The sequence below is a fragment of the Urocampus carinirostris genome, chromosome 17 (assembly GCF_059441175.1).
Source record: "Urocampus carinirostris isolate Australia breed hairy pipefish chromosome 17, RoL_Ucar_1.0, whole genome shotgun sequence".
NCBI classification, from domain to species: domain Eukaryota; kingdom Metazoa; phylum Chordata; class Actinopteri; order Syngnathiformes; family Syngnathidae; genus Urocampus; species Urocampus carinirostris.
In genome coordinates, this window is record NC_142365.1 from 24,009,511 (window position 1) to 24,035,905 (window position 26,395).

At 37.1% G+C, this 26,395-nt stretch overlaps 1 protein-coding gene across 1 annotated transcript in view; it reads right to left on the minus strand.

The window, feature by feature from the left end:
• Positions 1-26,395, minus strand: part of camkk1a (calcium/calmodulin-dependent protein kinase kinase 1, alpha a) — a 77,446-nt gene that overhangs the window by 16,522 nt on the left and 34,529 nt on the right. Inside the window, exons 2-10 of the mRNA XM_088321162.1 lie at positions 24,713-25,134; positions 20,254-20,301; positions 18,892-18,945; positions 16,130-16,181; positions 15,926-16,059; positions 11,681-11,717; positions 8,576-8,597; positions 5,789-5,877; positions 1,611-1,810 (exon numbers count right to left, since the gene is read on the minus strand). Coding sequence (XP_088177288.1) covers positions 1,611-1,810; positions 5,789-5,877; positions 8,576-8,597; positions 11,681-11,717; positions 15,926-16,059; positions 16,130-16,181; positions 18,892-18,945; positions 20,254-20,301; positions 24,713-25,027 — 951 coding nt within the window. The 5' untranslated portion in view covers positions 25,028-25,134. The remainder of the gene's footprint in view (positions 1-1,610; positions 1,811-5,788; positions 5,878-8,575; positions 8,598-11,680; positions 11,718-15,925; positions 16,060-16,129; positions 16,182-18,891; positions 18,946-20,253; positions 20,302-24,712; positions 25,135-26,395) is intronic.

Consider the following 26,395-nt stretch of genomic DNA (forward strand, 5'->3'; position numbering starts at 1 on the left):
CCACAGGGATTCGCCTTACCTCCACTGTGTTATATCTCATAATGTTATCTCTATTATATAACAACTTTTATTTAGGCTTGACATCACATTTTGTTGTGTGTGTTTTTTATGTGTGTAAATCAATGACTGAGAGTGGGAGTTATTGAACATTGTAGTCTCAGTGAGATGTCAAACAGTCCTACTATTTTTCGGAATTATAAAATACATTTTCTTTTTTCCGAAAGACAATGTAATCTCCCTGAGCAATTAATCAAAAATGTATCTCCTTTGCCATGGACCAGGAGTGTCAAACATATTTGAGCTCGGAGGCCACATGGTACAAAAAAACCCCAAATTAAAGTATTTTGCGGACTGGTTGAATAAAGACAGAGAGACAGAGAGAGAGACAGACAGAGAGACAGACAGAGAGACAGACAGAGAGAGAGACAGAGAGACAGGGAGACAAGAGAGACAGAGAGAGAGAGCGAGAGCGAGAGAAAGAGAAACAGAGAAACAGAGAGAGAGAGAGCAAGAGAGAGAAAAAAAGGAGAATGAAAAAGAGTATGATAAAGAGAGACAGAGAGAATGCAAAAGATAGCAAAAGAGAGAAAGTAAGAAAGAGGGAAATAAAGGGATAAAAGAAAGAAAGAAACAGGGAGAGAGAAAGAAAGAGAGGAAGGAAAAAATAGAAACAAAGAAAATGGAACATGGTGAAAGGGAGAGGAAGAGGGAGAAAGAACAATAGAAAGAGATAAGAGAAAAAGACACAAATAGAAATAGATGAGATAAAAGAGAAATAGAGCAAAACAAAGAGGGAGAGAAAGAGAGAGAGCTAAAAGAGAAGACAGAGAGAGAAAGATATCAAAAAAGAGAGAGAAGACAGATAAAGAGAGAAAACCATAGAAAGAGAGAGAAATCAAAATTAAGAGAAAGACAAAGACAGAGTGAGGGAAAGAGAGAAGTAGAGAGTGAAAAAGCAAGGAAGAGAAGGGAAACAGAACTAGAAAGGGCAAAAGAGAAAGAAAGAGGGAGGGAGAAAGAGAGCAAAGGAGACAGAGAGGGGTAAAGAGAGAGGGAGAAATAAAAAGAGAGTAAGAGTGAAGTAGAGAAAGATAAAAAGAGAGACAGAGATAAAGTGAGAAAGAAAATTAGAAAAAAGAGGAAAAGAAAAGTAAAAACAGTGGGGAAAAAGAGGGAGAAAAGAGATAGAAAAAAAATGAGAAAAATGAAGAAAGAAAGAGACAAAGTGACGAAGAAAAAAGACAGAGGAAAAGAGATTGAAGGAGAGAAAGAGAAGGACAAAGAGCAAAAAAGAAAGAAGGTAATACAGCTCGTGTCTTTGTGAGTGGTGCCTGTTTTTGACGACACCAAGTGAACTGCAGCTCGTTTTTTCTCTTGCACTTTGCTCAGCGTTATCTGGCGCGCAAAAGTAAAATCCCGGCGGGCCTGATCTGGCCCAGCGACTGCATGTTTGACACCCCTGCCATAGACAATCATCACAAACAGGACAGGGTGGGGTGTTTTGGCACACAACGGCATGAAGCACAACCAGCCTATTTCTACTTTATAATTGGCTTTCATTTGAAAATAAAAATGTGATCATGTTGTGGAATCCGAAAAAGCCAGCTTACCTTTCCGCTGAAACTTTTGCGTTTATCCGACAAGGTCTCCGGCGCCATGAACGCAGGAGTACCGGCTGTGCTGGATAGCAAAGCGTCATTTCCCTCAAATTGGTTGCTCACGCCGAAATCGGCGATCTTGACGTGGCCGTCGTCCCCCAGGAGCAAATTTGAAGGCTTGATGTCCCGGTGAACAATTTTCTGATAGTGCACTGTGGGGACAAAATGATGGTCTGAACTGAATATGGGCCAAACATAATTGGGTTTTAGCACTAATGTTGTTAGGATGTGTTATGCTACCTTCTCCCACAGAGCGCCGACCGGGTTTGGAACTGGGCACAGGTGTAACTCGTCCCCACACATCTGTCCCTAGTTATCCTGACCCATTATAATGACATTTTGGACAGCACTCGTCAGTGAGTCATTTTTTTATTTCCACTGTCTGTGCTACATCTGATTTGTTTTTTTTTGTTTCCCGTTTCTGGTTTTGACCTTTTGTTAATCGTTGTGCGCCTATTTGTTTGTTTGTTACTTTGTGCATTTCCACTGCCACACCAGGATTTTTTGGTTTCTGAATTTTCTTTTTGAACGAAACGTTCGCCAACGATACAAATGGTCAATGGACTGCATTTATATGGTACTTTTTAAGTCATTGAAGACCTTCCAAAGCACTTTACAACGCACTTCACACATTTACACACACTCAAACACAAGGCTATCAAGGCTTTTAATGATGAGTAGCATTTAAACGGATACCCTTTCAGACCCCTTCACTTCATGCATACTTGGTTTTTACGTGGGCAGGGCGGTCTCATAGAACAAAGTAATCGTTTCATTACGATAACTCAGCTATCATTAACTTGATTTATCATCATCATCACATAATGCAAAATAAAATACAACAACTTTGAAACAAAAACTCGCCCCTGACAAGCTATAGACTGTGAATGCATTCTGATTGCGAAGGCCATTAGTATTCAGGAGTTTGATTTGAAAACTGAGATTTTAAAGAGCACTCGAGAAAAACCCAGTTAATCTTCCCTTGATTCCTTGATTTGGACACCTTTAGCTTGTTGCTGGAACGTTTTCTTGTAATTTACCAAGTTCACATTAGCTTCATTACTTGTTTCACGCAGAATGAGCTGGTTGCTTCCTAATTTCTTCATGTCGACTTATCTTTAAGACAGTTTTGGTCAGTGTTAAGTCACTGTCTATCTGACAGTCCCTGGTGTATTATGCCGACCACCAACTTGTCTCTGACAATTTTTTTCCTGCATTTTATCATAGTTACACTGTTTAGCCAGTTTGTAAATTGCAGAAATAAATGTTTCGGACGATTCACCTGGCTCTTGGCTCCTTTTATTGAATCAGCACGGTTCATGAATCACATTGTGCTTGCAAATGAAGTATCTATCAAAAGCTTCTTTTACTGGCTTGTATTTCTGTTATCTTCATCTCTGAGCTCCTGTGAGCTCAGAATATGACCATTTATGACCTAAGGTATCAACTAATTGATTTAATATGCATCGCCTTTTTAGTCAAGTCCAGTAGCAACTCAAAACCTCTCAAATCTTCAGATGGCCAACTTGCAAAGTCTGAGCAGTCAAAATTCTCTGGAGGGTCTATTAGGAAAGGGGAATCCATCTTCTCCTTCGAACCTTTATGATGATATTCCTAATATGTCTTCTTTTTCTTTCTCACGGCAACAAAATATCCAGGATCTCTCAACGTAATCTTTAGCATTATTTGGTCCTATTCAGCTTGATTTGGTTGTTGTAAGAAACCAGCTATTTTTACAGTTTCTAACTGTTAGTTAGTTGGCCTCTTAGCTCCATGACGATCAGAACTCGCGTGACAAAACACGCGGTTTTATCTTCTCTCCGGCCTCCAAATAGTGGTGGCAGGACTTTGAAATTCTGACACCATTTGACAAGGTTCTAGACATTGTTTGTATAACTAAGACTCATGAGAGGAGAGTATCTTACCATGCTGCTTTAATCATACATCCAAGCTCATCGGCATCTCACAACAGACTGTGTCAGGGAATGGGCATTACCTTTAATGATTCTGGTAAACCCCTAACCTAACCAGGAGTTGGATTTGAAAGCTGCGATTTTAAAAAGCACTGAAGAAAATAAGTAGAGAACTCAAGAGGAACCCAATTTAACTGCTTGTCGAAGGACCTAGCAGTGTGAGCTTTTATCTTCTTTTTGAGACTCGGCAGACTGCACAGCGAGACCAAATCGATTTGTAATCATTAGAGCAGTAGTCTTGTGAAACCAATCCACTAAAGCAAACTGGGATGCATCCAAAGGAACATCATTTGAGACAGGGTTATTGAGCACTGCTCCTGATTAGTTCGAATAGATATTGGTTCGAGTCTGAAATACCAAATCTGCACAAATAATGTATAGATCAGTTAGGGCAACCTATGAATGCGGGCCATTTAGGTTTTTGAATATGGCCTGAAGAAACAAAAATGTTTGTTATATTGCCATATTTCAACTTCAAACTTATCGATAATAACATTAAAAAAGCTAACAAAAAATAATTGAAAAGTACGCTTTGCAAAAATATTGGCCTCATTTGAGTAAATCCTTTGTACAAGTTATTTTGCTGTGATCACAGCCACAAGTATTTTTGAGCATTTATAAGTAGTGCACATCTTGAAACAGATATATTTGCCCATTCATCCTTACAAAACAGCTCAAGTTCCTTAAGGTTTGATGGTGATCTTTTGTGTACAGCATTTTTTAGATCTTTCCACAAATGCGTTATAGGATTGAGGTCTGGACTTTGGCTTGGCCCATTTTAACACCTTTTAAATCACTCCATTGTCCATTTTGCTTTATGATTAGTGTTGTTGTCCTGTTGGAAGGTAAACCTGCGCCCCATTGTCACGTCTCTTGCAAACTCTAATAGCTTTTCTCCTGGAAACGCCCTGTATTTACCTTCCCATCAACTCTGACGATATTCAAAGTCCCTGCTGAATACATTTTTGCAACACCTACCTTCACGTTATTTTTTTTGCAGTAAATATGAAATAATATGATGAAATAATTTGGTGCCACTTAACAATTGTGTCTCACATGTTGTTAATTCTTAGAAAAATATTTTTAGCTTTAAGTTTGAACCCTGAAATGTGTCAAACCGACAAAAAGTTCTGGGGGCAATACTCTTGCTAGGAACTGTAACCAATATTTTTTTTTGCATAAATGGAAACGATTAAAATGAATAAGGTAAAAATAAAACAATGCTTAAAAATGTATGGCTGAGATATCAGATGAAGATTATGTACTGGCAGATACAAAAAATATCAAATAACTCTTCAGGTTCAAGAACGTTCTTCATTCGGGCCCCGGCGCTGTGGAATGCTCTTCCCCCTGAGATTCGATCTGCAACCTCAGTGGAACTATTTAAATCTAGGCTTAAAACACTTCTATTCTATAGCATATGAATAGCCTATATTTTATGTTGACAATATTTGTGTATTATTTGTTATTACAACTTCCATTGCAGCCTGGTCATCCTGGACGGTGGATAACTTCATGTGCGGTCCCTTCTCAAGGTTTTTTCATTTTCCTCATGTTGAGGTTTTTGAGTTTTTCCTTGCCCTCATGTAGCTTTTAGATCAGGGGATGGTGTAATAATAGTCTGTGGTTTGCAATATTCTGTGGTCTGTGCAGCCCTTTGAGATTCCTTGTGATTAAGGGCGTTACAAATAAACATGACTTGACTTGACTTTGTCTCCTCTTAGCCCAGCCCCTCTGGCAAATATTTGAACCCAAAGTGGCCAGTGACCTAAAACCTTTGCCCACCCGAGTTCAGTCAAGTCAAGTCAAGTCATTTTTATTTGTATAGCCCTAAATCACAAAGAGTCTCAAAGGGCTTCACAGATTATTACACTATATTACACAGACTATTTTCAGCCGACAAGAAGAGTAGGTTATTCATATGCTATGGAGTAGAAGTGAGTTTTAAGTTTAGATTTAAACATTTCCACTGAGGTTGCAGTTCGGATCTCAGGGGGAAGAGCACTTTGTATAATACTAAGAGAACCTTGAAATCACATCTTCAGTTGATCTCTTAAAAAATAAAAGAATTTCAATAAATCAATTATAGGTAACAACAGTTTCTTCCTAATTGTAAATATCAGCCCTCTTATTGGATACCATGGAAGGGATACTCACAGTACTCAATACCAAGGATGACATCACGGAAGTACAACCTCGCCTGCTCCTCTGACAGCGGATTGTCCGTTGGTACTTCCAAAACAGGCCTGCAAATAAACAGTGAACACCATTTTTCACAATTTTCCATTTTCATGCACTATTATATCTTTATTCACCTGTAAAATTATTACAACGAATCAAGTGCCCCCAGAACAGGACTCCAGGTCATATGAAATAAGTTTTGTGTTATATGTATTCAGTGGTAAAGTTTTTTCTAGTTCAACTATAGAATTATGACATTTTATTTTGGAAATTGCTGAATTAAATAGTATTAATACAACTAGTATGTAACGTATTACTGTGCTGAGCATCTGCTGAGTGAGGGACATCCTCTAGCGTCATGGCTGAAGGCGATAATGAGACTAATGATTCTGATTTGGCACACACTTTAGCCCCGAAAAATGTAATTTGTCATACTATTAGCAAGCTGACAGCAAGTCAAGTTATCGAGTAATTCTTGTTGGTTAAATTATCTTTTTTTCCATTATGAAGGATTACCATTCCAGTGACACTTTTATTCAAAAGTAGCAGAGCATAGTTAACGTAAGACAATAAAACACTTTTTCTATGCTACAGTTTATCTATTGCTTTCTTGCTTTGTCAATCAAATCTTGAAGTATCATTTATTTGTAAATTTGATTGTGCCTTACCAGACCCAAAATGTACTGCAATGAATAACTTATCACTTACTGTATGAAATAATACAGCAATAATGGAATACATTACACATTGTATATTGTAATATTTAAAGTAACGTGTCTTAGTAAAGAACAGTTTAAATATGTGTAACTTGTTAAAATCCTTCACCTTGTAATTCTAGGGTGAATAGTCCATGCTATTTTATTCAGGCATGTTTTGGCCCTTCAGTAATCAGAGCAACAGTGTAAAACATAACATTACATGTAACAAGAAAGTGTATTTATTTTAGATTTTGCTCGTTTCTTGTCATTTTGATTCAAAATCACTTAGTTTTTTTTTTATCTCATTTGTTCCACATAAAAAGATGGATGTTTACAAAGATGGCAGAGGCGTAAATTTTCCGCACTATAAGGCGCATTAGATTATAAAGTATATCCCCCAAAAACTGTCATATATTTTTCACACATAAGGCACACCGGACTCAAAGGGCCAATGAAATTTAGACTGCAGTAGGAGCTACCGAGTTATAACTGTTGGGGCTGTCACAGTATGGACTTACAGCATATGATTGAAATGATTGCAATAAATAATCTTTCAATAAGTAGTGCTGATTGAAATCGCAAAACATTGAACCCAGATTGTGGCAATAAGGGTGCAGATACTTTATCACTAGAACAACAGTGGTAGAGATGACATACGAAAAGGCCTAAGCGCACGCAGTATCTCATTATCACACTATTTTTACTTAAGGTGCCCGAAACACTGATTTGCATAGAACATTCTGATAGATCAAACAGTAAATGGTAAATGGTCTGCATTTATAAAGTCAAGTCAAGTCATTTTTATTTGTATAGCCCTAAATCACGAATAGTCTCAAAGGGCTTCACAGATTATTACACTAAATTACACAGACTAATTATTTTTCAGATTATTATTATACATTCCCCTGCTCTGGAGCCGACGAGAAGAGTAGGTTATTCATATGCTATAGAGTAGAAGTGATAAAGCGCTTTTCGAGTCAATGAAGACCTTCCAAAGCGCTTTACAATGTGCTTCACACTTACCCATTCACACACACACACCAATAGCGACCATACAACCATGCAAGGCTGCGACCTGCTTATTGGGGCATTAGAAATTCAGTGCCCATCCAAGCCGGGAATCGAACCTGCAATCTCTTGATCCCAAGACGAGCGCTCTGCCTCCTGAGCTAATGCCCACAGTCTCTCCACTTCTTCACCCGTGCGCCAATATTACAGCCTCTCGGTTTAATACATTTATAAAATAGCAAGTATAGTATTTTGTTAAAGGACTTTGTTTTCTGTTGCCGTCTTCCGCAAAGTAATTGACACACAGGTCAAAAAGTGTAGAGACTGTTTAACTTATCAGAATGCACTATGCAAAAGTGTTTCTGACACTAAGAAAAAAAATATTTAATAATGAGATAAGCTCCAATGCCTTTTTGTGAGTCATATGAACCAATGGAAGTGGAAAAGTACCGGAGCCCTCACTGCCATGACCCCATGTTATTGCATACAATGTATCCTATTGCATACAATGTATTGTGATCTGGACCAGTAATGAATATTTATTAATCAATCATTGCTCTGTAAAACCTAATTAAGTAATGCACACCTGTAAATGCTGTATGCATTTCCAATCATATCCACCGTATTCTGCGGTATATAAGGCACGTGTACCTTATAGTCCAGAAAATACGGTAATAAAATTTTAAGGAAAATGTTAATTTGGTTATCTAATCCACAGAAATTGTCTAAAAATATTGATTTCTATTGGGTGACCTGGTGTGAACATGGGACTCATGTTTCGTTCAACGGCGTTCCCTTCCATACTTAACTCCTAATGACAGGTCTCATTTTTAGCCTTCTGGGGGAGGCAGCAACATGCAAGCAAGAGATGACTCTGCTGCTAATAAGCGTGATGTTATTACAAATCCCTTTGAAGTTAGAAACGGCAAGAAAACCGAGGCGGTGCCTCAGAGCCCTGCGGTGAAACACACTGAAGGCCATGGCTTTAAAGGCAAGGACGAAATGCAGGGGAAAAAGTAAGAAGAAAAGCCTTTAAATATTAGCACGTAACACTTACCCTTTGTGCATCAGCTCGAACACTGTTGTGACAAAAGAAAACGCATAAGAATGTATAATCAACGATTCCAAAAATCCACAACAACAAAATAGTGACCTAGACCAGTGTTTTTCTATTTTTTCAGCCAAATTATTAAAATAAATCTTAAAGCACACCATCCAACACATAAAAAAAAGGTCATTAGTTTCATGTTTAATTATTTTGACAGTATAGTTTTTCTTATAACTTGTGGTGGGTGTGGCTCAGGAGGTAATACATATATTTCATTTTGGTTAACAATTCATCTTTAATCTTAAATTTTACCTTCTTTTTAAAAGGTACAGACTACTTTGTATTATTGACCAGCAGATTCGTAAAAAAGGAGCCAAGAGCCAGGTAAATCGTCTGAAACATTTATTTCTGCAATTTACAAACTGGCAAAACAGTATAACTATGGTAAAATGCAGGAAAAAATTATCAGAGAGAAGTTGGTGGTCGGCATAATACACCAGGGACTGTCAGTAATAATGCGTGGTATATTCTGTTAAGTAAATAAAACCTTCTCTTTGGCAAACAAAATATGCTATGTCTTAGTTCACATGAAGAGGCCATTAAGAACCTAGTACTGTTTTAAACACATCAAGTGTTCACTTTCTAAATATACAAAAAACTCTGGGAAGTATTGTGTCCAAGTTCAACTTTTACTTTGTTTGAGTGGGGTTGCAAGACCTCTCGACAATACTCAAATTTAATAGGCTAAGTAAAACACAACATAACAATACAGTGATTGTGTAGTGGATTTTGAACAGCAAATAACTGCAAACTACAAAAACAGACAATAAAATTATTCGAACACATGAGTATCGCACAAATGCGCTTGCCAATACACACAGACGGCGGAAGCCTCACGAAACTGCAGGCTCGCACCAATTCAACAAAATAAATGCTACATTGAACGAGAGAAGATACAGACAAAAAGAGCAGTGTTTTAGCTGCAACAGAGTGACAAACATGCAGATATGATAATTTGGCCATCTGTACAATCTGCACAGCAGATACAGCTTGCGCATGTCGTGTATAAACCACATCTCTCTTTGTCTCGTGTCAGTGATTGAAATTATGCCCAAACACCCAAACAAGTTAAGCACCTCGGCACCCAAGTTGGTCATGCTTTCGTAACCCCAGATGAAATGGGACACAAGACAGCGGCCATGTCACTCGGTTCAGGGTGACACAACACACTCTTCTGTTCAACAGCAGGGCCCAACAGCTTTCACTGGTTTACCCCTGCCACATCATACAGGTGCCCTGTCCATCCCTTGGAACATGTCTAAACATCCCACTATCCTTTTACAACACCTCTCCACTCATTCCTATCACCAACAAGAGCTCCAACTTCCACTACATTTAGACCTCTTTCCTGCAGTGCACTCATAACACTATCCATCCACGTCAATCGCAGCTTTCCTCTTGGTCTTCTTCCATTTACTTCTGCTCTGTAGATCCTCTCCATGTGTCCTAATCAACAGAGTACTCTCTTATGCTCACACTTGCTCAGTTCCACTACTACTCCAGTTCTATCTCTCACAATTTCATCTCTCAATCTATCCAATCTTGTCACTCCTAACTCCTCAAACACTTAATCTCAAAAACATTTAATTTCCTTCTTAAATCTGCGTTCAGGCTCCAAGTCACTGCACCATACAACACAGTCGGCACAATCACACTCTCATATAGTCCCCTCTTAACATCCATACTCATACTCTTGTCACGCATCACTCTCCTTAGAGCACGCAAAACCTTGCTTCCTTGATTCACTCTATGGAATACCTCGCACTCCATTCCACCAACTGCAGCCACATCACAACCCAAGTATCTAAAGCTTTCAACTTCTTCCTACACCTGTCCATTCAACCTTGTTTCCAACGACTTACCCACTCCATCACGTGAACACTTCATCACCTTACTCTTCCCAACATTCACACGTAACTTACGCCTATCACACACTCTTCCAACGGAAATTATGATAAAGACAATTATGTACAAAGTGTATGATAATATAGTTTAAAATTAGAATCCTGCAAAGTAATCCTTATTTTAATTAAATATACCCGAAAATTGATTATGTGTTTTTACTATAATTGTAATGAATTAAAATTACATTTTTAATTACGTAACACCGTACATGTATTCTGTTACTCCCAAAGCCTGATAAAGTATAGCGAAAGCATGTGAAAAGAAAAACTATGGTTGATAGTTATTAAATCAATAAAGGGACAGTGTATAATTTGCCCACTAAATTTCAGTGTATGGTGTAATGCAACCAAAAACGAGTGCTACAAAGTACAAGGAAGAACACAAACCGAAACCTCTTCCGCGTCATTTTTTTAGCACATCCTTTCACAAGTTTTTTTTTTTCAAGAGGGGTGGACTTAGCAGCAAGATGCCGGACAATTATGTCAGCTCCCTCTAAGTAAGCTTCATAAAATGAAAACCAAAAATGAGTGCTACAAAGCATCGGAAGAATACAAACCGCAACATTTTCCATGTCATTTAATTGCACATCCTTTCACAAAGTTTTTTTTTTGGGGGGGTAGACTTAGCCTCAATATGGCCGACAATTATTACAGCTTCCTTTAGGTGAGATTCATGTTACGTAAACTTAAATTTTTTGACTTTTATAAAAATGCATGTTATATATACTAGTTTATTTTTGTTTATTATTCAAATAAATTTCGTTTGCAATCTTTGTTTTTATTTTTTACTTTCACGAAGCATCAAATAATACACAATGTTTTTTTACACACTGTTCAGGTTTTATACTATTTTATTTGGTTTTTATAAAGAAAAAAAAAATACAAAAAATGAGGGGAAACTTATTTGTCAGTTGAATAAAATAATGTTTCACTAAGTTATAAAAAGTTTCTGTTTTGGAGGTACCATATAGTTACTTGGCTGATCGCTGTAAGAAAGCAATGATAGGGACCAATTACATGCTTTTATTTTTCCAAGATAAATTGGTTAATTTCCTGCAGCACACGAGACAAAGGTCTCACTGCACACCGGTTGAAAAACACTGACCTAGACACTAACTACAAAGGTACAGTTATAAATTATGATGCATACCCATGTGAAGGTTGTCCTCTGAAGGATCGTCCAATACCTGTTGCAAGAACACAAACAGAAATAAACAGGTTGAGAATTCAATCTAGAAAACTTTTACATATTTAGGTTGTGGCTATTTACTATATTTAATCGTGTATAGCGCACATTTTTTCAAAGTTTGGTTGCTCGTACTAAACAAGTAGTTTATTACCGTACCTGTGCCATGATTGATAGCTGAACGCAATCGTATTCCAGGCGGTAAGGGCGCAGAATCTTAATAACCAGACCACCAGTAATATAGATAACATACAGAAAGGCCTTATCTCATTTATCACAATATTGTGATTTACAGTACCAGAGACAAGTGTTAGAGAATGGAGTCAACCAGAAAGTTGTCCTGAAAGATATAAATAAAGCCACCAAAGCTACACCGATTCTTTTTAAAAAAATTACGGGTGCGCGTTATCTACGATGGAATTTAAAGTATCATATTTATTTGTGTAAAACAAGTAATGTTTTTGCATATGAAGGGTCTTCTCAGGCTTTTTGGCGGAAATTTTCTGTGTAGGAACTACTGCGACCACCACAATTCTTTTTTTCCACATAATTACTCTGTGCCTCACCATGTATTTTAATATCGTCTTGATTTTTCTTTCTATTTGCTGAAATTTTACTAAGAGTTGGAGTTTGGTTGGCTTTGGCATAACTAAGTTTAGATGGAAGGGGCTTAAGATGGTACAGTGAACCAGTACGCGCAGGTCATTTATAGGTTTATTTAAAAAGAAAAAAAAACACTATTAGTGACAGCTGGAAAGTCAGTTTCAACGGAACTGTTTGAACACTCTGACCTTTGCCGTCGACGCACATTAAAGCAGCTTAGCGCTTCAGCGACAAACAGTAGAGAAACTTTCATTTCGAAATGTCATCCGCACCACGGCTCGCTTCAATCCATCAGACTGACCGTCTGTTTAACAAACACAGATGTCATCAATGTGACTCGATTCGGGCCGGACACTTTGAAAAATGTGGAAGGACCAAATCTTGACTAATACTACCGCATCAAATTCCCTTTACTGCTGCAAAAAATAATTGATACTTTCAAAGAAATGTCTTGAACACCAACATTTTATCTTGAATATGTCTACCCCTTTTATGTAATGACAATTTACAAAACAAAATAACCAGTGTTCATTTAACGCTCTGTAAATGAAGACAATGTAATTACAGAGGTAGTACCGTAATAGTCATGTTAAAAGTTTACTCTTTAAGTGTTAATTTAACACAATTTATTTCAAAAAATTAAGTAAAAGTAGTGTTTACAGCAATAGTGTTAATTTAACACTTAAAGAGTAAACTTTTAACACTACTATTACCAGGGTTGGGGAGTAATGGAATACATGCAATGGTGTAATTAAGATAAAAAAATAATGTAATTGAATTCCAGAACAGTTACAGAGAAAAAGATGTAATCAAATATCGAGTACATGAAGTTTAATTAAAGAACACTTTGTAGGATTACAATTGTATTTAAATTATGTATTGACGAATACATAATGCACCATTAGATAAATTGTGTCAATCATAATTTCATTGACTGACACTCAAAAGAAAGTTGTAGTAATGTCCGTATCTGTTGCGCAGATTGTACAGACGGCCAACTGATACACTGTGCTGCAGGTAAACCACTTCGCTTTTTGTCTGTTTTTTTTTTCTCTTTCAAGTAATTTTGTTCAATTGGCGTGAGCCTGCAGTTTTGTGAGGGCAGTGATGCATTCAGGAACATTTAGTAAAAATAATTGATCGTCTTATTTATGTATTTTGCAGCCAATTGGAGTTCAAAATCACACTACTTCGAACAAGTAAAAGTTGAACTTGGACACAAGACATGCCAGAGTTTGTTAAAAAATTAGAAAGTGAACACTTAGTGTGTTTAAAAGAATATTTAGTTCTCAGTTTTATTTTTGTCATGATTACTGATGCGAGGCACCTGAGCCTGCTCGTTTGGCGCCAACTGCCTCGGACGCTGATGGGCTACCTGTCACTTTTTATACCCCTGTCTTCCTATCACCGGTTGTCATTCCGTCTGCAAACCTCATCTTACGCTAGGCAAGCTTTTCAACCCAGACTCTCTCCTGTTCTGATTCCCGTCTGTGTTCCGGCTACGACCCCTTTTCTGATCTCGACTACGATTTTGCTCCCCCGTCCCGGCTACTGATCTGCTTTTTTCCGCTCTTGACACCGCCATCGCTTGCCACGGAAATACCACTTCCGCGTCTGAGCAACCTGCTCCCTGCAACCAGTGATCTACGGATTGTGTATACTATCCTTTCCCTTCTTCCCAATAAAACTAAGAGAAACGCACGCAAGTGGGTCCTGTCTCCGTTCTGGTCCTGACAATTTTTACTTTGTAAACTATACTAGCTGGTTAAAATATAAGCACTTTTTTCTAGGACTATAAGCAACTATCTGACCTTCATTTCCTCAAAATATTTTACAAGATTACATCGTTCATTAATCCTAAACAAAGTTTTGTAGTTTTATTTTAACTATGTTTCTTTTGCCTTGTAGTAGCATATCAAGAGTGATCAAGTAACATTAATGATGTATGATGATATTCGGATTACGTTACTAGATTCCTATTAAAAAATTTAATCAGTAACTCTATCACATAACATTTTTAAAGTGACCCTCCAGACCCTGAGTATTACTATTTAATACTATTGGGCAATAGCAATAAATCTGCAAATTTATGTACAATATTGTTTTAATTTTTAACTATAAAACACTATTACTATTAACACTACTATATTATGTTACTGATTAAATTTTTTAATAGGAATCCAGTAACTCTATCACATTACATTTTTAAAGAGACCCTCCGAACCCTGACTATTACCATTTCATACTATTGGGCAATAACAATGAATCTGCAAAGTTACGTACAATATTTTTGTTTTCATTTTTTAACTATTTAACACGATTGACACAACTATTATTTAGTACCTTAAAATAAGTGTAAACTTTAAATATTACATACATTTACTCTTTATTTGTTAATTTGACAACATTACACTACTATTATTTAGTTCCTTAAAAAAACAGTCTGAAAAGTTTACACTTTACGTGTTAATTCAAAACTATTATTGCTTAGTACCCTGAAATAAAAAGTGTTCATTCAACACTAAAAAAGTACAACTTTTAACACTAATATCACATTCAAAAAGTCAACTTATAACACTACAATTATTGGACAACTTAATCCCTACGGCCATACATTTCTGTCAAAAAAAGAAGTGAGTCACTTGGTCATTTCTGTGAAAAGTTTTTCATGAGTAGTTATTTTTATAATAAATTCAAACCAAATGCTCCCTTAGCCTGATATTTTGATCAGATGTAGTCTAATCTTATGCCCGTGCACTGCTAAAACTTTTGTTTTTCTTTTATGGTGTCTTCCAACCCGGTACGACAATTAAGGCAAAATACTATATTTACCATAGCTCCCACTTGAGTTTGTATAACGTGGGGAGTTGGTTAAGGTGTAAAACTGCATTCACTAAACTGTTATGATAAACCAGTTAGTGCCAAACATGAAAATAATTTTTCCAATTGTTTGTGAATAAATGTGTAATGCTCAGAAAAGATGCCTTGTAATCTATTATTAAAATGTGTAGGATAAGATACTAAAGTAGGTAGTTTGATAAAGCATTATCCTGAAAAACTACGGTAAACTGAAAATTTGAAGTTGACAGAACGTTTAAATTCAGCCCCCCCAGACCCAAACTGAGTTTGACATCCCTGCTCTACCAACCCCTTTCCACCAAACAACTTTTGAATTTTGTGCACGGAGCAAACTCAACTTCTGATTTCATACCTAAACGAATGTGTCACGGATGATTCACAGTTTTAAGTAATAGTAACAGAAATAGCAAAAACAAAAACACATTACGTGTGAAGCAAGATGAATAATGCAGAAGCTAAAATGGATGAAAAGAGTAACACGATTCAGCGATTCAAAGAAAAAAAATCGGAACGGTGTGACTCAGCACGCACGATAATCGGGCTCGTCCCGGCCATCTGTGACAAATGGATGCATCGCGTTCATCTCTTTGCGTGGGCTTCAATATTCAAGACGGGAGAAAAGAGGCGGAATGAGAAGCTGCCTCAGTCAGCCGCTAATGAGAGCTATTAGGGCTGGGGCAGAACTCGGGGAACAAATTAGGGTGGAATGATCCAATTAGTCAAAAGGCTTTCGCTTTCGAAGCTCACCTCCACTAATTTAACAATGTTGACGTGGTCGAGCTTTTTGAGGATGGCGATCTCTTGGTAGACTCTCTCCAATGGGCCCAAGAATTTGGCCTGCTCACCCTGGGCTGCCTTTGGTCCTCTTGGAGGTGGACGGCCTACAAAATCCAGACACAATTTTCAGGACAAAAGAGATGTAATTTGCGCTAAGTAGTGAAATTGACTTACGTGGAAAACCACACTGCTTCATCAACTTCTTCTTGGACACCACTTTCATTGCCTGTAAAGCACAAACTCATTTTAGTCTATTTGAATGCACTTTATGTTCTTTGCAAATAAAAAACAATAAAAAACATATGCTGTTCATGTAAAAGCCTACGTTATTATGTTTTTTTTCTATTAATATTTCAAAATGGTCATTGGAAACAGACCAATAAGAATTTATTTCAAAAGATTGCTTTATGTCCAGACATTACCCCTGCACCAACCATTTATGACATTACTATAAAAAAGACAACAGAGTATTTTCCTGACTATAAGGCACGCCCAATAACCCCAAATTGGCCATAAATGTAATCATGCACCCTATGATCCAATATTCATGCAATTATTATCAATCGAGAGATTTTACTGCTGATCTCAATTGCATGAAAATGGCAATGGGGATCGAACCAGATGGCAATGGTCGGGGTAAGAATTGCTATGGTCACGAATAGTTGTTAATAATTGCATAACATTCACTGCAACCTAGCCCGGATTGCAGCGTGAGAGAGCGCCACTAGGCCACTAGGGATACTGACAAAAAATAAAAATGCATTAGGTCTTATCTAAATATCACTCTGTTTTTAGTCACAATACGAATGTTAGAGAATAGAGAAAACAAAAAGTGATTGAAAATCGGTACAAATTTTTGTTTCACTTTTTCTCAGCTAAAACTAAGCATTGTACGTGGGAAAGATTTTAAATATATGCAGCCATACGTTTATTTATATCTTTCGGGATGACCAAATTACTTCCCAAAATCCCTTTCAGTTTATCTAGTTCAAAACAACCAAATTACTTCCCACAACGGCTTTCTTTCCATTAAGACCTGAACCTCATGCACTTTCTGGACAAGTTTCAACATATTACCTATTGTTTTCTTTTATTGATGTTCACTAGGTTTTGCATACATTTGCCCAATGCTAAATCTATTGGACCCTGGTCATCCTGGAAGGGGGATTACCACTCAAGGTTTCTTATTTTCTCGTGCAGTTTTTGAGTTTTTCCTTGCCGCATGTTGGTTTAAGATCGTAAAATGGTGTAATTGTAACTAAATGTAAATAAATGTATGGTCCATAATACATTTCTCTAATTGATTTGTAATCCTTGCACTAATACACATTTCATAGTGTCCTGTTGAGGGTTAGCATGTCCTCTTAGGGGCGATGGAACTTTATAGCACAATGTCATACACTCTAATGCCAGCTCCCGCCTATCACAATTGTCGAAGAAAAGCAATAGCAGAATGAAGCAGACTTTTTGAGAAACATGACAACAATTTTAAGCATTTACAAGCACTTCACCCTAAATGCAATCCTCTTTCAATCCTAGAAAACACAACATTAAAATGCAAGCATTTTCAAGGATTTCAAACACCCGTACAAACCCTGAAGATTGCATTGCAGTTATTTCATTAACAAATAGAGCAATTTTAGTGCCTAAATTCTTTAGGCTGTGTTTATCAGAACTATGAACTAACTCAAAGCAGAGAGGTTCAATTATTCAATATTAATGACATTTCCAAGCAAAATGTATCATTATTTTATCAGTGTTGATCGTACTTTCTTGTATCGGATCGATACGTAAATAATTCCCAGTATCGCCCACCCGTACTTTGAATTCAGTTTGGCATTGTTAACCCAAACTTAAAAAAGGAAATATTTAACTTTCAGCTTGTTTAAGGACATCGCAAAAGATGGACCCACCCTTAAATTAAAAAAAATATGTGTCTTAATCTGCAAAAAGAAAAGCTTGAGTCGGGAAAAATTGAAATTACCAGCAAAGAAAATCGGAAATCAATGTCTGCTACTTCTCATCCAGATTCATTTTACTGTTATTTAGAATTATAGTCAGGTGTCATCACAGACGAGCTGCAATAAGCCCGAATCGGGCCCAAGAGGCGGACAATTTGTGTCACACTCCACAATCTGTGTCACCACTGAATGCCTCAGACAGAAGAATGAAGATGTGTTGTGTTTTTTTTCAATGTACTTCCCCTCTTGAATTTCAAAAAATGAAACTACATCTTGTTCAGTATGTGCTTGGATGATCTACTGCATTTGTTCTTTTTTTCCAAAGTTCGACTAATGGGTGGGTGTTCAGGTTTGCTAGTGGGTGATTAAAAAAAAACAAAAAGCACCGAAATAAAAGAGAGTATATATAGTCAAGTAATTTTTTCGAATGAAAGAAATAAATGGTTGAAAAGTATGAACAAACAGAAAAAAGAATGGTCGGCCTAATGACTGTATTTGAAACGGGCCTTCTCTTACATTTATCATGTTCATGCTACACTAACAAAAAACTGAGATAATAGCACAAAGCTACTCTCCAGTATCAGTATCAGATTGGTATTTATTGATACGATTGGATTATATCAATACCGAAAAATTCTACTTTTTACTTGTTAAGGACACCTCAAATAACGCACTCCCTTTCAACATTTGCTTTGCAGTAATTAAATAAAAAATCTTTGTGCCATGTTAAAATCTTTGTGTCATGTTTATCATAACTGTATCAAACTAACTCAATTATCAATACTAAACTGTGGAATAGATTAAAATCAGAATTCCAGGTATCACCCACACCCAATAAGAAACTGGAAAGAAAAGATGTGGAAATAAAAAGATACATGAAAAGATACACAGGGGGGTGTATTTTTGGGAACTTGCAGAAGTGGGTGAGCTACAACAGTAGCTATGAAGGCCGGTGAACTTATTTCTCTGACTTACATAATGCTTATCATCATCTTCGTTGTATGCGAGTTTGACCACGCCATAGGAACCCTGCAAAAGAAAACCAAATACGACCTTGGTTTGTCGGTTGTCAATGAAACACACAAATTCATCCTTCCAATGAGGTGGATGCACAGAATAGAGAATACCATTAACACAACATGTGAGGCGACCTCCAAAACAGGCAACGATTGTCATGAACAGCAATCGAATACCGCTAATTTCTGCTTGGAGGTAGGCAATTGTGGATTTTCGTTTGTTTTTGCCACCTGCTATGCATATATAATTTTGTCTGGCTAGCTCACCAATGGCTTCGGGGGCTGCTGCGGGCTTTCCTAGTTTGTTTGCTTCCGGTTGGCACTCGTTGGCAGATCACCATGTGTTGTTTGGCTGGCTAGCCTGACATTAGCGCCGGTTTTGCAATGCTTCAGTAGCAGTTGCTAATTTTTGTTGATCGTCCCAGTTAGCCTCCTGTTGGTGGATCTGACCGGGTTTTTTGCCAGTGACCATATTTTCACCACCACAAGGCGCACCATGTTGAAAGCCACAGTCTCTGTCGCTGGTTCTATTTCTGTATTTAACACTACATAGGGCGCACGATAGAGCGTGGGTGCCCTCTGTTGCGGCCGCTCTGCTGCTGAAAAATGAGAAACCCCCTGCATGAAGTGTCCCGCCTTACATTTGGCATGTTTAAGAATTTGGGAATACTTCTAAAAATAAAATTTTCCTGTATGCGCACCTTCTTTGTGAAAGAAGTTTAGAGCCTTGCTGCTTTAAAAAGAGAGCAAATACGTGGAGGCCGGCAGCAAAGTGAAGCAGGGTTTGTTGGAGCACCGCTGTTTGTAATGATCCAAAATGCTTTGAAAAAATTACTTCTATTCGGTAAAATAACATTGGTTAATTCAACACTGCAGATAAGGATCAAATGTTCACTGAAAACGTACTCATTAAGGCAGTATGTCAAACTCAGTTTGTCTCTGAGGCCGAATCCAGACTTTCTGTTTCCAAAAGGACGGATTAGTAAAATATGTTAGTTCCAAATGTTTAGCTTTGTGTTTTAGTATTATGCTTTCTAACACAACACAACTAAGATTTTGTTACAAAATATTATTATTATTTTTTTATAAAACACCTCTCATCCTCCTAAGTCCTCGCAAATAAAATATGAAGTTTGCTTTGGGCTTGATCTTGCAAATCAAGTTAATAGACTAGGCTCGGAGTGATTTGGGCTTCAAACCCGCTGGCCTGGGTCGAGTTGGCATGGATATTTTTAGGCCTGATCTTACCGCCACCATGGTCTACAGTGAACAAAACAAATTAACTCAATAAATCAGGAAGCACAGTTGCAGACAAACTCACCTTTCCAATCTCACTCTTCAATTTATACTGATTCAGCTGGATACAATCCTGCAACGAGTAGAAACACAGTCGTAATCAGCAAAAAGAATGGGGAAAAAAAAGAATGTGCATGAGGCAATACATGTGTCAAAAGTTGATTTCTGGCGCTAGATAGTTGACTTTGTGTTTACAGTCTGCAATTCCATTAGGAAAGGTTTTGCTTCAAAAGTCTGCGTTGCGGTTCCATAGCAACCGTCGCCACGACAGATCAGCCGGGAGAGGCGAGCAGACGTCAAAACGGTCAGGGGCTTTAGAGGTGGTGTGGGGACACACAAACTAAAGCAGTGATGTCAAACCTACGACCCGTGGGTCGGATTAGGACTGAAAACTGATTTAATCGAGCCCACAAGACAATGCTGAGAGTAGGGTTGCAACGATCAGTTCACGGTGTCAACAAATATTTCCAGTAGAAATAGTCAACAATATTGGCGAATATTTTAGACAATGTCGACTAATCGTTGCAGCCCTATGAATTCCATTGTCCACTATCACTGACAGACACGTTCTTCCAACAGAGGTATCTCTGCATGAATATAATCTGCGCTGAGAATTGCACATGCGCAATAGCGTCTCTGTCTTGAGAGGTAACATACGAATAAAGAAATGGCGGCGTCAACATCAAGTACTGTACCAAAACTTCAAAGGTTTGGGATCATTTTAGCCCGAATATGGCCAATAAAAAGACCACTTGCAGAGTATTTTGTAACTTTTGTAATTATTGCCCCAGACTTCTGCACGATATGTTAAGTATGGCAGAACTAGAGAACAACAAATACAATGCATTATAGTTTAAAATGAATTTGGCTTTATTAATTATTGAAATGTTTTTACTTTAGTTTGTATGTGTCTGATGTATGTTTTCCAGCTTAATTAATTGTCTATGATGACCCCTAAAAACGTAATTTCTGATACAGTGTCTATTGCAGCACCATCCATTTTTACTTCTAAATCTTGATTTGCCTTGCGATTACCAAAAAATATTACTTTGGTTTTATTTAAATATAATTTATTTATATCCATCCATACTTTTAGGTTAATTAATTCACCATTAATGCAGGTCACCAAATCAATATAGTTATCATTTAAATAGAAAATGTTAGTGTCGTCTGCAAATATTACTATTTCTAATAGTTTTGAAACATTAAAAATATCATTAATATATAAATTAAATAACTTTGGACCCAGGATAGAACCCTGTGGTACTCCACAACAGATGTCCAAGTATTCAGATGACAACTCTGCCATTTTCACATATTGTTTCCTACCTGTCAAATAACTTTGAATCCATTGCAAAGCCACACCCCTGATGCCATGTCTTTCCAGTTTTTTTAATAGTATATTATGATTAATGGTATAAAATGTTTTTTTTTAAATCAATAAAGACCCCAATTGCGTATCTCTTTTTTTCTATGCTTTGGGTGATTTCTTCTACTGCATCAATAATAGCCATTGTTGCTGATCTGTTTGCTCTAAAAACAAATTGACTTTCATTAATCAATTTATGTTTATCTACAAATTGTTCTAGTCTATTATTGTAAAGATTCTCTAATATTTTAGAGAACTGAGGAAGCAGAGGTACTACAGAGATAATAGATATTAAATGACAGCAACAGTTACTAAATTCAGGTAAACATTTTCATTAAAAATATTCAAAAGGGAAAAAAATAACATATCTAAATATTTGCACTTAATGTTTGTGTGCTATTTTTGTCACTTTCAGTTTTCATGAGTTTCTCTGAGTTTAATAAACTGCAGTGGAAAATATTCAATTGTTATTATTATTATTTTTTTGCAAATGAATATTTGATTAATTTAGTGAAAAATACAAAATATGAAAAAAAAGCCTCAATAATAGTTTTATAAATGAATCATAACCATAATTTAATTGTGAGCCTCCCTAGCTACAGCTAGGGCACACTTTTAATGCCATTAATTTACCAGTCTGGCCCCCATGAGAATGTTTTTCCGACCACATGGCCTTGAATTAAAACGAGTTTGACATACCTGCATTAGAAATGATGAATCAAAATAAATGTACAAATTCATGCCATTACTTCATTTATTTTCTTATAACACGCATTATTTTACCTTAAAATAATACCTCAAAGGTTGGGTGCGCGTTTACATGGAGTTTTAGGGTAGTATATTACGTATTTACGTAATTATGATCAGTCGAAAATTATCACTGACCAAAATCACAAAACACTACAAATCTAACCAGGGTCGTGGCGTTGAGAGAGCCAAATTCTAAACTATACGACCAGTGCTATAGATAATATGAAAAAGTATTGGGTTTTATTTCATTATTAGACTATTTTTTAGTCACAGTACCAGAGACGAATGTTAGTTAAAGGGAGAAAACAAAGTCATCCTGAAAGCTAAAAATAAATGCAAAAAATGCTCAACGAGGGAAACAGTTCTTTGGTGTATCTGATGATGAATCTGACTTTGAAGGACATTAAATAAGTACATTATACAATTTAACTTGGTATTTAGTTTACATTGTCAATAAATTATTGTACTCATGGCTGCATTTATTCAACAACGTTCGTCACTTACAATGCTTACTTTGAGCTGTGAAAAAGTGAAATATTGTATAAATCTTAAAGAAAAAATTAGAGGTGTGCATTTTACATAAATAAATACAGTAAAATACTAGTCTGACCCGGCGAGAATGTTTTTTCTACCATGTGGCCCCCAAACTAAAACGAGTTTGTCACCCCTGCATAAATGTGTGTGAGTGCACAAATTGTAGAATCAGCCACGGATCTATAGTGGAAATGGATGAGAGCCAGTAGGGGGTTTTGGCCGAAGCCTGAAGCTTGTGTTCCCAGGCGGAGTGAAGGGGAGGAACATTTTGTCGATGGAGCAAAACAGAGCAAGAGAAAAAATACAGCAGCAGCTCTCGTTGAAGGCCACCAGTGTAAAGTGTTTCCTACAAAAACTGATATCATAAAAGACGTTATGTAATGTGCTTCTTTCAGGGTTGACACTGCAAAAAATAATATCACAGCTGGGATTTTGTGTTGGAGGCTGCTAAGCGGCACAATGGTTCGAAGGGAGCGTGGGCAGGGTTTGAAAAAATACCTTAAAGGTGGGGTGCATTATTTTAGGTGTCCTTAAAAAGTAAAAGATAAATATTTTCTCTCTTAAGTAAGTATCAACAATGGTCAACTGACAGGTTTTGGGGGGTACCTGTAGCAGCAAGATGGCGGACAATCTTGTCGGCTCCCTCTATGTGACCCAGATGTTATGTATAGTAAATGCACAATTCTCATTCTAAATGCATTTTAAATTGTCCTTGTCAACTTTATTGTTAAATATGCTTTATGCACAACATAACAAAATGAATGAAATTACTTGGTTACATCACCTCTACCTACACGCGAGGACATGCAATAGATAGGAAACGAAAAAAATATTACTAGGTTAAAAAAAAAGAATGTTAATAAGATAGTTAATGTATTTTTGCTTATTATTGTTAAAAATGTGTTTTTTCACTACTAGGAGTGCTAGGTACCCTCAAACACCAAAAACCTTGTAAAAGGCTGATCAAAAAATAACAAGGAAAATAGTGAGGTTTGGTCACTTTGAGTCACTGTAGTTTTGTTTCTCTCCTTGTGGTTTTAGCACTTGTTTCAGGTTATACGACAAAATACAGCGACATCTGGTGGTCAAAAAATAGACACAGTCCTTTTAACAATTTTAGAGATGTTTGACACCACATTGATACAAATACTCATTTTTGGAGTAATTGTCGATACTGATCCCGAATGAGTTAAAAAGAAATTCCCTCATCAAAAAAATATAAATGATACTATTTAAAGAAACAGATTTGATCCCAAGAAATATTTTTTTTAATTACATTTAATTCATGCCAATTTATCATTCCTTTAAACAGTGGTCCTACAGCTTAAGCTAAGTAAATGTCAAGACTTTTCAAGACTTAATGCCTTTGAAATCAAATTTAAAAACAAGATGACAAAAAACAATTGAAAAAATAAATATTTATTGCACACAATACACTGTGCCTCGTACACATTAAAGCTTTTTAAGGACACCTCAAAAGACGCACTACACCTTTTAATATAAGGATTGTAATTTTTAAAAATCCAATAAAAGGCAGCACCAGGGCTAATAGTTTGAAAAATGCTAATATTGGCACTGACACTTTTCTTGTATCACGAGCAGCTTGAAGAGGTTATTTGTTTCTTCTTCATAATTAAAAAGAGAGAAAAATTAACTTTTTTTTTATTTATTTTTTTATTTTATTACCTTGGTAATGGACATTTCTTTGTGAAAGATGAAGCCGAATTATCATTTTTATCAATGCAGTATTCGCTACCTGGGCAATGGCATGAATATAAAAAAAAACAATTGTTTTTTTTAAACATGATAATGCATGTTCCATAATCCTCACCTCAGAATCTGATATGGAAACACGTTTCGACTCCACCGTGGGTCTCCGAGCCACCCGAGGAGACAATTGGGTGTACCCGCCCCCATGGGAGAGGTACGTGCCTCTCTCCTGCAGAGAAAGCTTCCTCCCGCTCAGTTGAGGGCGTTCCACTCGAACCTTTACGGGCTGATCCTGGTCCGGTTGATCGCGTCCGTTGCTGGCGGGAGCAACTGGCCTGCCCACAGACATGGCTGCCAGAGCATCTGACAGACCGCCATTCGTACCTTCGGATCCGGGCTCAAGCCTCTGGCCGTCGAGCTGGTTACTCGTCGCCATGGCGGGAGGGGATGGTGAGCTTGGTGCAGGAGGCGCTGGGGAGGATATTGAGCCTCCACCTGCATCAATGGGAATGGCACCAACTGGCTTGGCAGCTAGCAGCAGGTCTAGGAACCCCCAAAAAAAGACTATTAGAGTGAGGCTAAAACGGTTAGTCGATGCTGTAGACAAAAAAAACGATAATAGAAATAAATGACAATAGAATTCATTGTCTACTGTTGTTGCAAGACATGTTTTTCAAACAGAATGAGAGATGCCTACATGAATGTAATCTCTGCAGAGAGCCGCACATGCGCAATAGAATCTCTGTCTCAAGCAGTAACATAAATACAGACGCTCCCCTGCTTACGACCATTCGTCTTACGAAAATTGGTAGATGCGAAAAATTTTCGGGATGTCAAAAATCCACTTCCTCTTCCTAGTTCGTGTGTAAACATTCTATACAGACCATGTACTATGTCTATACTAATAAATAACTTTGACATTTTTATTGTTTAATATCTTGTGCATCCATTCAATATGGTTGGCGTAAAGTGTAAAGAAGAGGCGAGCCGCTTCTTTTGAAATGAAAGTGGAGTAAGAAAGCTTGATGCGGTTGAGAAAATGGTTGGATTGCTATTTTTGGCCACTCTTCAACACGGAGGAGGACCTCTTGAAGCTTATCTTCCAAAAGTACGTTACACTTAACTTTATTTATCTTTATAGAGCATATTATTTCATGAAATGTTTATTTTTTAGTACAAAACAATACAGGTTACTTATACAAGCCTTAAATATACTTGTATAAACCTAATTCAATTTACGAACGATCGTCCGGAATCTCGTTTGTAAGTAGGGCAGCGTCTTTATACAGAAATGGCGGTATCAACATCAAGTTTGGGAGCATTTTAGCCTGGATACAGACAATCAAAAGACTACTTGCAAATGAGACTGTCACGAAGAGTAATTTGTGGAGACTTTTAATTGTCACACAAATAATCACAATTGAGGAATATATTGTCAGTATTATTACCCTTTCTATCAATGTTCCCTCTAATTTGCCACAGGTCTGAGCGTTCACACACAGTCGGTGAGAAACGCTTGAAACAACAGTGAGCAACAGCAATCCCAAGTGTGGCAACTGAGTCATTATAAAACCTGTCCAAAATTTGAGTTGCATTTTGCTGAGTTTCCAGCAATGCAAAAAAAAAAAAAAATCACTTTTGAATGAATTGACTGATGTATTATTGCAAAGGTTGTACGGCCTACAAACGTCATTTGTTTTTACAACAATTCTTTCACAAGATTTCCATTTCTTTTTTTCCTGGTATGTTTTGTCGCATAATACTAACATTTTTGGGGGCTTATTTAGTGGGTTGCACGATACAG